The 12,957-nt window shown below is 50.6% G+C and overlaps 1 protein-coding gene across 1 annotated transcript; it reads right to left on the bottom strand.

Moving 5' to 3' along the window:
• Window positions 1-357: 357 nt before the first annotated feature.
• Nenf (neudesin neurotrophic factor) lies at window positions 358-9,635 on the bottom strand. Its single transcript, XM_057770099.1, has 4 exons — window positions 9,263-9,635; window positions 4,264-4,324; window positions 2,779-2,882; window positions 358-878 (listed from the first exon to the last, which is right to left on the bottom strand). The coding sequence occupies exons 1-4, from the start codon at window positions 9,434-9,436 to the stop codon at window positions 702-704; spliced, it is 516 nt and encodes a 171-aa protein (XP_057626082.1). The 5' UTR covers window positions 9,437-9,635; the 3' UTR covers window positions 358-701.
• Window positions 9,636-12,957: the final 3,322 nt, after the last annotated feature.

A 12,957-nucleotide genomic window follows, 5' to 3' on the forward strand; every position in this document is an offset into this window, starting at 1 on the left:
GCTGATGTCCGTGTCACCAGCAGGGACAGTACCCTCAGGAGAGGGATTTCCTCCCGGGGCCCGATAGACAGTGTGAGGTGGTGTTGTCAGCATTCTCGAATGACCCCTGGCCAGGCTCTGCCATGCTGGACTCCAGATGCCTTATCACAGTCTTTTGACCATGGCCAGGTCCCACAGTCACTCATTTCCCATCATCCCTCCCACTGTTCTGCTTTGTTCCCACTGCTGCGTCCATGGTCCTCACCTCCCAGCCTCTTCGCAGGCAGACAAGGACAGCAGGACCAGGAGAGAAACCCCAAGCCTACGCCCTGCAAGCTGGGCATATAAAGTGCAAAGACAGAATTCTTCTGCAGCAATGCTGTGTTTATTTACTCTTAGCCTTACTACAAAGTACACGTGGTTGTGGCACGGAACGTGGGGAACACAGAACTGAATGAAGACGCAGTGACAGTCCCTTACAGCCCCACTGCCCAGATAGCAATGCTGAGCTGTAGTTCCAGCGAGGAGTAGCACCGTGGATGCTGTGCGAGCAGGGACACCCAGGCAGGCACAGCCCCGACCAAGGACATCACAAAGCAGTCTCCCAGTTAACATCAGCTTTATTCAGATGCAGGGGACCCAGAGGCTTCCCCAACGTGTTCTATGGGCCATTTAACCCCGTCCCCCCACCTCACCCTAGAACAGCCCTTTGCAGCTAGACATCAGAACTCATCCTTTATGTCAAAATGGGGCTGGTCTTCAGGCTTGAAGTCCAGGTTGGGGCTGCCGTCCTCGTTGAGGATGCGGCGTGCTGTGTAGCCAACAATGGGGTATTTGGCCTTGTACACCCTGGTGAAGACGTCGTCAAGGGCCTCCAGTTCCTTGGCTGTGAGACCCGTCTGGGGGAAAGAAATGGGAGATGGACGTGAGCAAAGTGCATTTGGCCACAGTGTATCTGATACTGCCCTCTCTCTGCCCTGCCTTACCTGCCCAAGCCCCAAATGCAAGAGAAAAACACACTTAAAAAAAAAAATTAGGAGCGAGCAAGAACACAGTCCTCACCATCACAGATTCTGTAGTTGTGTTTTTTGCATTTGGGGAATTGCTGGGATCTGCACATCTGTGCTGCAGCGAATGAGGCTCACCCCGGAAACCACCTTTGTGTTCACGATGCCCCCGCTTGCCAGAAATATGTGGGAAAACCATCTTAGATCAAGTAACGGACAATAGACTTTTAAAGTATTTGTGCAGAGGGTAAGTGAGCATGTTTACAGGATGGGGGTGCAGCATGTGTGTACAGGGGTGAACAGAGTGTGTACAGGGTGTAGATGCAAAGTGTCTGTACAGAGGTGGAGTACCGGGTGTGTGTGCAGGGGAAGAACGCAGGGGAGCAATGGCTTCATCAGTTTTGCCTGTCAGCTGATAGAGGAATTATCACCCACAGGACACCCAGTCTTGGGTGGGTGGCTCTGTAGCCTGTGTCTACCTCTATACTATTACACATGTGCGTCCGCCGACTGCTGTAGTTTGGATGGGAAGTGTCACTTTATGAAAGGTCCCCTCAATGGTTTGGTCTCCAGGGTGGAGCCGGGAGGTGATGGAGCCTTTAAGGGGCGGGGCCTAGTGAGTGGTGCGTACATTGAGAGTTTGCCCTCCACAGGAATTGTGGGACACCGGCCACTTACCCGTTCTGCTTCCTCTGCCACATGCCCTAGCCATGATGTGGCTATAACCAGCCCCATTTTAAGAAATGCTGTTTCCTTCTACACAAAGCATGAGTGTGGAGGGTACCCTGTTTCTCCCCAGTTCATCCTCTAAGTTACAGTAGCTCCCGAGACTGGGACTCGGAGGTGGGTATAGATGGGGTGCAGATCACAGGGGTACCGAGCTGCTGGGCAGGCTGGGGACACGAAGTGAAGTCTGCCAGGTTGAACGACGAGTCCACACAGAGTTTACACTTAAGTCTGTCAGCGGAAATGAGCCATGGGAGCTCCGAAGTAGGGGTGACCCAGTAAGATGATGAATTTTAAGAAAGTGTTTGGCCACTATGCAACATAGGCTAGTTAATGGGCTTATTAGGAAGTTTTGGGGGCTAAGGGTCTTGTCCAGCGGCAGAGCACTTGCCTAACATGTGGGGGGCCTGAGTTCAAATCCAAAGAAATAAAACAATTTTGTTTAACCGAGAGACTTAAACAAAAAACCAAAATCAGGGGCTGGAGAGATGACTCAGCGGTGGTTAAGAGCATTGGCTGTTCATCCAGAGGCCCTGGGTTCAATTCCCAGCACCCACATGGCAGCTCACAGCTGTCTGCTCCAGTTTCAGGGGATCTAACTCCCTCACACAGACATGCATGCAGGGAAAACACCAATACACAGAAAATATAAGTAAACACATTATTTTAAAAAAATTAGCTGGGCTTAGTGGTGTCAATCTTTAATCTCAGTCGTTGGGAGGCAGAGGCAGTCTGGTGAGTTTGAGGCCAGCCTGGTCTACATAGAGAGTTGCAGCCCAGACGGCTACACAGTGAGACCCCATCTCAAGAAAACAACAAACAAATAGCCGGGCAGTGGTGGTGCACGCCTTTAATCCCAGCACTTGGGAGGCAGAGGCAGGCGGATCTCTGTGAGTTCAAAGCCAGCCTGGTCTACAAAAACTAGTTCCAGGACAGGCTCCAAAGCTACAGAGAAAACCCTGTCTTGAAAAAAAAAAAAAGAAAAGAAAAGAAAACAACAAACGAAGCCCGGCATGGGAGCAGAGCAGAGCACTCTGACAAATGCTCAGTCAGCTCATCAGCTTACAGTGTCGTGAGTGAGGTCCGCAGGATCCAGTGACATCTTGGCCACTCCTCTGGTGGAGTCTTTCCCGGTCAAGGCATTGTAGGGGGCTCCTCGTCCATAAAACTCTGCAGGGGGTGCGGAAGGGGAGATAGTGGGTGTGTGGAGGGCAGCCAGGAGCTACTTGGGAGTTCTCCAGACTCCCCTCCATCCTCAGAAAAGGCTGTAGTACTGAGAAGGAACACAGCAGGGCAGATGGAAGGCCCGAGTCCACATGGTGCTCCACCAATCCAGAATAGTGCTCCACCAACCCAGAATGGTGCTCCACCAACCCAGAATGGTGCTCCACCAACCCAGAATGGTGCTCCACCCACCTAGAATGGTGCTCCACCAATCCAGAATGGTGCTCCACCAATCAAGAACATGAGGGAGATATACCACGACTGTATGGTGGTTTGTAGAAAACACACAATGCAGTCCCTTTGAAATGCAAGTCACACCTAATGATGCAGGCCTGCAATCACAGCTAGGAAGGAGGCTGACACAGGAGGATTGCACATTCAAGGCTAGCCTACACCCACCCCAGAGTAAGTATTTTAAAAAGGAGGGGGAGGGTATGGTGTGTGGTTCAATGGTAGACTACTTGCCTACAGATTTACCTTTATTGTTCTTAAAGTATGACAAAGTATGACTTTACCGTACATAAAGTCCTGGGTTCAATCCTGTGTGTGTATGTGTGTGTGGTATGTATGTTATGTATATGGTGTGTGCATATGGTGTGTTTCTATGTATGTATGTATCTATCTGTTTGTCTGTCTATCTATCTCTGTGTGTATCTCTGTATGGAGATGTATATACAAATACAGATAAGAAGAACCTCTGGTCTCAAATGCCTCAGGAAGCCAAGTCTCCTTCTACTATGTGGACTTACAGGATGAGTCATGAAACCCACCTCCTGGGGCTGGAGAGAGTGCTCAAGTGGTTAAGAGCACTGGCTCTTGTCCGGGACCCAGGTTCAATCCAGCACCCACATGATGGCTCACAACCACCTGTAACTCCAGTTCCAGGGGATCCAATGTCCTCTTCTGGCTTCTGTGAGCACTGTGTGCACATGCTACACAGACACACATACAGGCAAAGCACCCGTATGCAAAATAAAAATTTTTTAAAATTATTTAAAAACCAAACACCTCCTGGTGCTATATGTCGATAGACTCGGGGAAGCAGTGTTTGGTCGCCTTCTAGAACAGCAAGTCTCAGCTAAGGGGCACTTTTCTGCCTTCAGGGGGTACTCACAGGTTTGAACTGGATTCCACAGCCCTCCAAACAGGAACTGGTACGGTCAGGAAGTACTAAGTAGATAAGACCTCTTTGGTGAAACACTGTCGGGTTAGCTCCATCAGGGCCTTTCAAAAGGAAGGGAAAGGCCTTGCCTGACGTGACCCCTTGCCTCGTTCCTCCAGGCACCTGCTCCAGCCCTGTGTTCCCCAGAAAGAAAGAGCCACTTACCCTTTCCAGAGCTGACATCAAACACCACTCCCTTCACGGCCAAGTAGATGGGCTGACCCTCCTGGAAAGCAGGGGAGAGGTGTGAGGGGCAGGGGAGAAACACTGACTCTCTACACAGGTAGCTAGGACTGCTTGCCACAAGCTAGGTCAGGAACGGTGGTGAGCTGCTAGGCTTGGCTTGGCAGGCTCACCACCTCTCAAACAATGTCAAACCCATTCACCAAAGCTTGGGAAGTCATAAAGTGCCATGAGGTGTGGCAATGCCCTCCTGCAAAACAGTCGGGGGTTGAAGCAGACAAGCAAACCAGGCATGGTAGTGCACCCCATAATCTCAGCATTCAGGAAGCAGAGGCAGGAGGATCAGAAGTTCAAGTTTAGTCTCAGCTACTTATCAAATTTGAGGCAGGCCTAGGCTATGTGAGACCCTAGCTCAAATAAGACACAAATCAAAAGAATATGAAATGCTGGATTTCAGTCAGAACATGATCCTGTCACCAACAGACACACATGGGTTTAAGCATGCCAGTGACACACTTTTTGTTTTGATTCTTAAAAAAAAAAAGATTTATTTGAGCCTGGAGAGATGATGATGATGATGATGATGATGATGATGATGATGATGCGTGTGTGTATTTGTATGTATGTATGTATGTATGCGCATGCATGCATATGTACATATCTCACTTGGTGGCTACAGCTAGAAAAGGTAGCAGGTCGTCACAGCACCGGCTTGTTGTGATGTAACTGCTTCCTATAGGCTGCTTTTCTGTTGCCGTGGCAATACCATGTATTAGTTTATCTGGGCTTATGGTTCCAGAGGGGTCGTATTGCGGTTTTAGGTAGCCTGGCTTCCCCATAGTGAGGCCACCTTTCCTCCAGGGCTGAGTTGTCCCATTGCAGCTCTGCCCCTCCAGAGCTGCCCTATTGTGGCTCTAAGTATATCCCGGCTTCCCGATAAGTCAGGATATCCCAATATCACTACTGTACCACATTCCCCTACAGAGGCAGACATGACTTTCTTCCACATGTGGGAAGCAACATTGGAATGCCTTTTCCAGTTCTTGGTTTGGTCAGAATTCACAAAAGGATTGAACATCATTTTGGTGGCTGCCACTCAAGAGAGATGACCACAAAATGGAAGAGCCTAATCTAAGTTTTAAGATTTGTAAACTCAAGAAGAATCAGATAACCAAGAAGGAAGACTGGTGTTTTCCTAATGGAAATGTATTTTAAATGTAATTCCAGCTAGGTGTGGGCATGCACATCTTAAATTCCTGCATCCAAGAGGCAGAGGCAGGTGATCTCTGTGAGTTTGAGACCAGCCTGGTCTACATAGTGAGTTCCTGGCCAGCCATGGAACTGGCTAGTTTTATGTCAACTTGACATAAGCTAAGGATATTTTGGAGGAGGAATCCTCAACTGAACAATATCTACATAAGACTGGTCTATAGGCTGGCTAGCGGTTCATTTTCTTGATTGATGTGGGAGGGCCCAGCTCACTGTGGCAGAGCCTGGAGGTATGAGAAAGCAGGCTGAGCAAGCTGTAAGGAGCAACCCAGTAAGCCGCACCCCTCACCCCTCCATGACTTTTGCTTCCATTCTTGCCCCCAGGTTACTGCTCTGCTTGAGTTCCTACCCTGACCTCCTTCAGTGAAAGGAGTGTGACCTGGAAGTGTAAGAGGAAATAAACCCTTTCCTCCCGAGTCATGGCCATTGCGTTGCACCACAGTAATAGAAACCCTAAAATGCAGGACCAGATAGCAAGACCTTGTCTCAAAAACTAGAACAATGAAAATTAATTCCAAAACTGCTCACAGGGACTTTGACTTTAAAGCTGGAAGGAGTCTAGAAGATGCTCAAACATGTTCTTTATGGTTGAGACTGTTAGTTGTGCATGTCTGTGTGTCTGTCTGTCTGTCTGTCTGTCATAAAGAGAGAGGGAGGGGGAGGGGGAGGGGGGGAGGGAGAGTTTTGGGACACTGCTGCTATTTAACCTAGGCTAGCCCTGAACCCAGTTCTCATGAATGTCTCCTGAGGGTTGGGATTCCAGGCTTGCCCCCACCACACCCTGCTGAGTAGGGCCGTTTGGTTCCAAGGATAAGATATGAGAAGGAGTGACTCAGAGGGGAAGGCAGGAGCACACGTGGAGATTTGGAACACAAGGTTCCTCCTGCCCTCTCTCGATGTCCACCAGAGGGCATCCTTAGTCCAGAGAGAACTTGCCTGGATGTAGGGGAACAGTGAGTAGGGACCCAAAGTTGCTCAAGAGCCAGGGCTCTAGGAAAACATGCATGGCAGGAAGGGATGGGAGCTTTCACTGCCCTTCACCTGAGATGTGCGGTGGCCTCACCATCTGGCATTTCTGCCTGTCTCTGGCCAATAGCAAGTGCCTCAGGGGCCGCGGAAGCATTGGGCAGAGAGGGAGTGGACTGTGGGCACAGCTGGTCAGAGTACCTGCATCTCACCATCCTCTGGGCCCGGGTCAGGGCTGAGCCAGACCAGCTCCTTTGCACCCCTCTTTAGAGGGAACCTGCTGTGTGGGGGTTTTCTCATGAGAAAACTGCCTTCCTGTGGTACTGCAGGCATTCATTACCCATGACCTATCTGAGGGTCACAGAACAGGGGTTTACCAACAGACTAAAAGGGATAGAAGAAAATAATAGAAAGTGGAAGAAAACACAAGTGCCTGGTCTGAGGTTGCCTTCAGCGCTCTCGGTTAACCGTCAAACAAGCTCTAGTCAGGTGGCTTTACATACAGTAAATCATCAGAGATAATCTGGGTGGGTGTGACCTGCTCCAGCCCACGGAAAGGTCATGAGGTTCCCTGAGGAAAAAGGAACTCTCCCTAGCCGGTCATGGTGGCGCCTGCCTGAGATCAATGTGAGTTCTTTGGCCACCCTGGTCTGCATAGTGAGTCCAGGACAGCCAGAACTACATAGTAAGATCCTGTCTCAACAAACCCTTCCAGGAAGGAAGGAAGGAAGGGAGGGAGGGAGGGAGGGAGGGAGGGAGGGAGGGAGGGAGGGAGGGAGGGAGGGAGGGAGGGAGGGAGGGAGAAAAGACATAAGGGAAGGAAGAAAGGGAAGGAAGGAAGGAAGGAAGGAAAGACATAAGGAAGGAAGGGAGGGAGAAAGGAAGGAAAGGAAAGAAGGAAAGGAAGGGAGGGAGGAAGGAAGGAAGGAAGGAAGGAAGGAAGGAAGGAAGGAAGGAAGGAAGGAAGGAAGGGAGGGAAGAAGGAAGGAAGGGAGGGAAGAAGGAAGGAAGGGAGGGAAGAAGGAAGGAAGGGAGGAAGGACCTGCTGGAGAATTTCAGCCTCCTTTGATTAGCCAGCCCCACCATCTGAAACCGTTGTAATACTATCTTCCCCTCCTCCTCTCCGATGCCAGTACCATTCAGTTGAAAATATGGCAGCTGTGAGGCTTAGTGACTTGGCTTAAATCAGAAGCCCAGGTACCAGTAAAGGTTTAAGTTTCAGCATGGCCAAATAGCGTACCACACAAACCATGATGCTACTGGGGGTGGTGGTGGGCGTGGCTACTGGTAATTCCTCAGGACCCACAGCATAGACCAGAGCCATTTCTGGCACCGCACAGCTCTGTTAACTACCCAGGGCACTTCTCTACCTCTGCTCTCAGCAACTCCTTCCCTGGCTCCTCCCACCTCATGCTATGGCTCTCCACCCTTAAGTCTCAGTCCACATATGATTAATATGAAAACTAGGGTCTTTTCTCCATCCTTGTCCTGTAGTCTCTGGGTGTGCCCTTCCTTGGAATGTGTGCTGGGGCGGGGGGGTCAAGAACCCCCATATATGGATGAATGCAAACTCTATAGAGGGCAGTTCACGGATATTAAAGACGAATCCACTCCTGTGTTCTTTACGCTATCTCTTCCCCTTGAATATACCCTTTCCCTGGCAGCAAACACCAAGAGCCAGTCTTCTGCGCACTAGAAACCCTGGCTTCTTCCCCAGCTACGCTGGGTGCGCCCATGCATGGTGCTCCTCTGCATGGTGCTCCACGTAAAGCCCACTGGACACCCCGTGCAAGTCGTGAGGCATCCCCGTCGGATAGGGAGGAATACAACGCCTTGCTAAGTGTTCTCTGCACCTGTGAGCATCTGCACCAAGAGCTCCCTTAACACCATCTGCCCCCACCACCACCACCACCACGTTCCTATCCCTGAGTCCTCATGGACCCATGGGTCTAAACCAGTGGTTCTCAATCTTCCTAATGTTGTAACCTTTAATACAGTTCCTCATGTTGTGGTGATCCCCAACCATAAAATTATTTTGTTGCTACTTCATAACTTTAATTTTGCTACCATTATGAATTGTAAATATCTATGTTTTCCAATGGTCTTAGGGGACCCCTGTGAAAGGGTCCACGACCCACAGGTTGAGAACTGCTGTCCTAAATTGTCATCCATAAGGACCCCTGAATATTCGGTCTGTGTAAGGCCGGCTAAAACAGGGAGACTAGGGAGCACAGCCCAGAGAGACTGAGCAAAGCAACATAGGTCCCTCCCTCCTGAGCCACTGAGCGCTTCAGTTTCCCAGGCAGTAAAGGCGGGGGATTCATTCCTGGAAATCATGGCTTCCTCCCTACCTAAAGCAGCCGCCCCTATCGGGGAGCGTTGTTCCCCCTTTGCATTCATCCCCATGAGCCCAGACACTAAATGGGGTCTGATGGAAGGGTTCCAGAAGGCCTGGACAACGGAGCAGGAAGAGGAAGGGCTGAGAAGTCCTGGATCATCCGGGCCCGCCCCAGTCTCACTAGCCCAGAGAGTGGGCTCTGGCTGGCCACTGCACAAACCATACACACTCACACTAAAATCTAGAAGGGTCTGAAGTCTGTACTCAAACCACAGCGACAAGGCGGAGCGAGGGAAGCGCGGGGTGGGGCATGAGGGCAGCGCCCGGCCTCCACTGAGGGCCTCGCGCGGGTCCCCTGCCACCAGCTGGGGCCTGGGGACAGCAGCCGGCCCAGGCCGCGCCGCCTACCTCCTCGCCGCCGTAGCGGGCCAGCTCCTCCTCCGTGAAGAGCCGCACCGGGGGCCCGCGCTCTGCGGGGCGCGGCGTCTGCCCAGCGCGGGCTGTGGCCACCGGGGTCAGAGCCAGCACCAAGGCGAGCGCCGCCAGCGGCCGCAGCCGCCACCAGGGCGCGGGGCGCGCCATGGACCGCCTGGAGCCGGCGGGAGGACGGCGGGGCGGAGCACAGTCAGCAACTAGGGAGGGGCCCTGTAAAACAGGACCCGGCCTTATTAATTACTCTCTCGGAGAATAAATCCTACTCTGTTGCCTATAATATTCTTGAACTGGCGGTGATCCTCCTGCCTCAGCCTCCAGAAAACTAGGATTCCAGGCTGGTGGCACCAAGCCCAGATAGCTTGCTTACTTTTCTGTCCTTCCTTCCTTCCCTCCCTCTTTCCTTTCTATGGCTCCCTTCCTCTTTTCTTTTTTCTCCCTCCCTCCTTCCCCTCCTCTCCCCTCCCCTCATCTCTTCTCTCTCCTCTTTCCAGGTTTCAGGGATCCTCCTAGCCTGGCTCTTTTGTGTTGCAGCTAATTCGTGACCTTGAAGAGACCCTTCAGGCCAAACACAACTTGAGGGGTTTCTGTCCTCCTGCACTCTGTCTGGCTGCTCCAGCCCCTTCTCTTTCTGCAGGCCTGTGTGTCAGGACCCTCTTGAAATTGAAAGATCCTTCCTGGATTTTCACTGACCACACGTAGCTGCCAGCTTCCCAGAGAGGCCAAGGAGCAGCTTGTAACTGAATAGCGTGCCCCCCAGGCACACTGGAGTGAACCTGTACCCAGACTCTCCAGGTGCCCCAAGTGCCCTCTGCTACTCGAACCCAGACTTTTTTTTGGGGGGGGGAGGTGTTTCAAGATAGGGTTTCTCTGTAGACCATGCTGGCCTTAAACTCACAGAGATCCACCTGCCTCTGCCTTCTGAGTCCTGGGATTAAAGGAGTGCCACCACCACTGCTGGGCTCAGACTCATTTTTAAAAACACTTGGAAGCAATAGTTATCTGTAGAGAAAGTAGAAACTGGAGCTGGAGAGATGGCTTAGTGTTTAAGAGCATGACTGCTCTTCTAGAGGACCTGGGCTCAATTCCCAGCACCTACATGGCAGCTCACAACCATCAGTAATTCCAGTCCCAGGGGATCTGACTTTCTGATCTCTGAGGGCAGCAGGCACAAATGTGGTGCATGGACACACGTGCAGACAAAACATCCATACACATAAATAAAATAAAATAAAATAAATAAAATGTTTACTACTGTTTACTAGTATTTATTTCTTAACTGTGTCTAACAGTAAAACAGAAGGGTCAGATGCAGGTCGCCGGCCACACAGGTGGCTGGAGAGGATGTGACAATAACCCAGAAACAACCCCAAGGGACCAGCCACGGGAAGGAAGGAGGTGGAACCAGAGACACAAGGTGCCTTTGGAGTAGGGTTGGAGTCTTGGGGAGGAGCTGGAGCTTACCATCTGCATTCTCTCCTCTTCTCTGGACCTGCCAGTCTCAGGCAGCACTTCCTGAACTGAATTCAGTGGAAACCCTGATCTAAATATTTCCCAATGTCTCATTTATCCCCCAAGGATAAAATGCCTCACCAATATCTCACCAATACCCTAGGCTTCCTTTTTCCACAATCAAGCTGGCAATCAAAATTAACCATCACAAATAGGCAGCAATAGTTTCCTATCACGCATGAGGTAACTGATGTACAGGAAGGTTAAATGAACTACCAAGCCTCAGGGTTGGTCAGAGCGGAGCTAAGACAGAATGGGGCATGGGGCACCTGGTTCCCGCTTTTGCTAGCTGCCACCTGCTGTCTCTGGTGGACACTGAGTGGAGGAGTGGCACCGACAACTGGGCACACAAGCCGAGGCCTCAGAGAGCAGGCATTTGGGAGTGGGTTTGTTTCCTAGGGCCGCTGTGCTGGCGGACCACAGACTGATGATTTACAGGTGTGCTCAGTCTTTTGGCCTTGTAACATGATGATGTCATCCACAACATTCATGTTTAGGAACTATGCAATCAAGTTACAAAAAAAATCTCATATCTTAAGTTTGTGATTTTCTCTTGGGCTGGGTTCAGAGCTGTAATGGGGCACATGGCCCAGGGATGGAGTGGAGACCTGCAGCCACCATGTGAGTGACTGGAGCCACTTTGGCTCCCTGGGTTGTGTCCCTCCAGGCTGCTCTGTCCTCACAGTGTGTGGTTTCAGTGAGGACGCCTCCCATAGGCCCATATATTTGAATACTTTGTCCCCAGTTGTTGGAACAGTTTGGAAAGGATTTGGAAGCGTGACCTTGTTGGAGGAGAGGTATGTCACTAGGGGTGGCTTTGAGGTTTCAAAAGATTTATGGAATTCTTAGAACTTTCTGTCTCATGGTTGCAGATCAAGCAATATGTGAGCCTGGCTCCACCATCGTGGACTCTAACCTCTGAAACAAGCAAATTAACTTCTTCCTTTTATAAGCGGCCTAGCTCATGGCGTTGTATCGCAGCAATAGGAACACGAATAAGACACCTTCCATCTCATCAGGACACAGCTCCTATTGGATAGGGCCCATCCCATTCTACATATGTCTGATTAACTCTCCAGTGACCCTGTTTCCAACAAAGTCACATTCTGAGGCACTTCTGAGCATTAAGAGGGAACATAAATTTATTACAAGGCTCTAGGATAGAGAGATTAATTGACGCCATGAGACAGGGATGGCTACTTCCCTGGCCCTTAGGGAGCCAGAGGAATGGAGATGGAGAAGCTAGTTTTGAAGATGGTCACCTTGTGGAGTCAGGAGGAGGAGCCAGAGCACAAGACTGGTAATAAAGATGGTAGCATCAAGGGGTCCTCCAAGGCAGGGGAAAAGTGTGCCCTCAGGAAAGGAGTTTGGGGTGCAGTGCTGCGGAGAGAACAAGGGTAAGAAGCATGAGGGATGGTGAGATGGCTCAGTTGTATGCTCCTTGCCTTGACAGCCTTTGACAGCCTTACTACTGAGTTCAGTCCTGGAATCACGGTGGAAGGAGCAAGCAGACCCTAAAGGGTTGTCTTCTGACATCCGTGGACACACCGTGATAAGTACACACACCACCTACCACCTCACACATGCATACCAATGATACATCAAGCAAACAGGAAGATACACGAGGAAACAGGCAGCTGGTTTGACAAAGCAGAAGTCACGCTCTTTTGAAGCGCGACTGCTCAGGAGGGTGGGAGAAGAGGCCTTGGGGACATCAAGGGCTGAAATCCCCATTTTATGGTCCCTCTGCACTTGCACAACAGATCCACGGGAATAGGAGCGCTGGGTGTCTCAGTCACTTCTGGATCCAGTGTGGGCATGGCGTGATGTGTTTGTTAAACTGGGTTGACTCTCGCATTAGCCAGTATTCACTTCAAACGAGTCTTTGTCCAGTCTGACTGGGGTAAATTTACCTGGTTTCTTTCAACTGTAAAACCCTTGTGTGACACATTCCGTCAGCTACCCTTTATTGATACAGTAAGAAATGTCATTAGTTGCTTGTATTTTCGTGGATGTCTTACTTAGGTTTCTATTGCTGTCGTAAAATATGACCAAAGGTAACTTTGGAAGGAAAAGGTTTATTTGACTTTACAGCTTCTAAATCCACCGTCTAGGGAAGTCAAGACAGGAGCTGATACATGATCATGGAGGGAGAGCTG

The sequence above is a fragment of the Chionomys nivalis genome, chromosome 5 (assembly GCF_950005125.1).
Source record: "Chionomys nivalis chromosome 5, mChiNiv1.1, whole genome shotgun sequence".
Taxonomy (NCBI): domain Eukaryota; kingdom Metazoa; phylum Chordata; class Mammalia; order Rodentia; family Cricetidae; genus Chionomys; species Chionomys nivalis.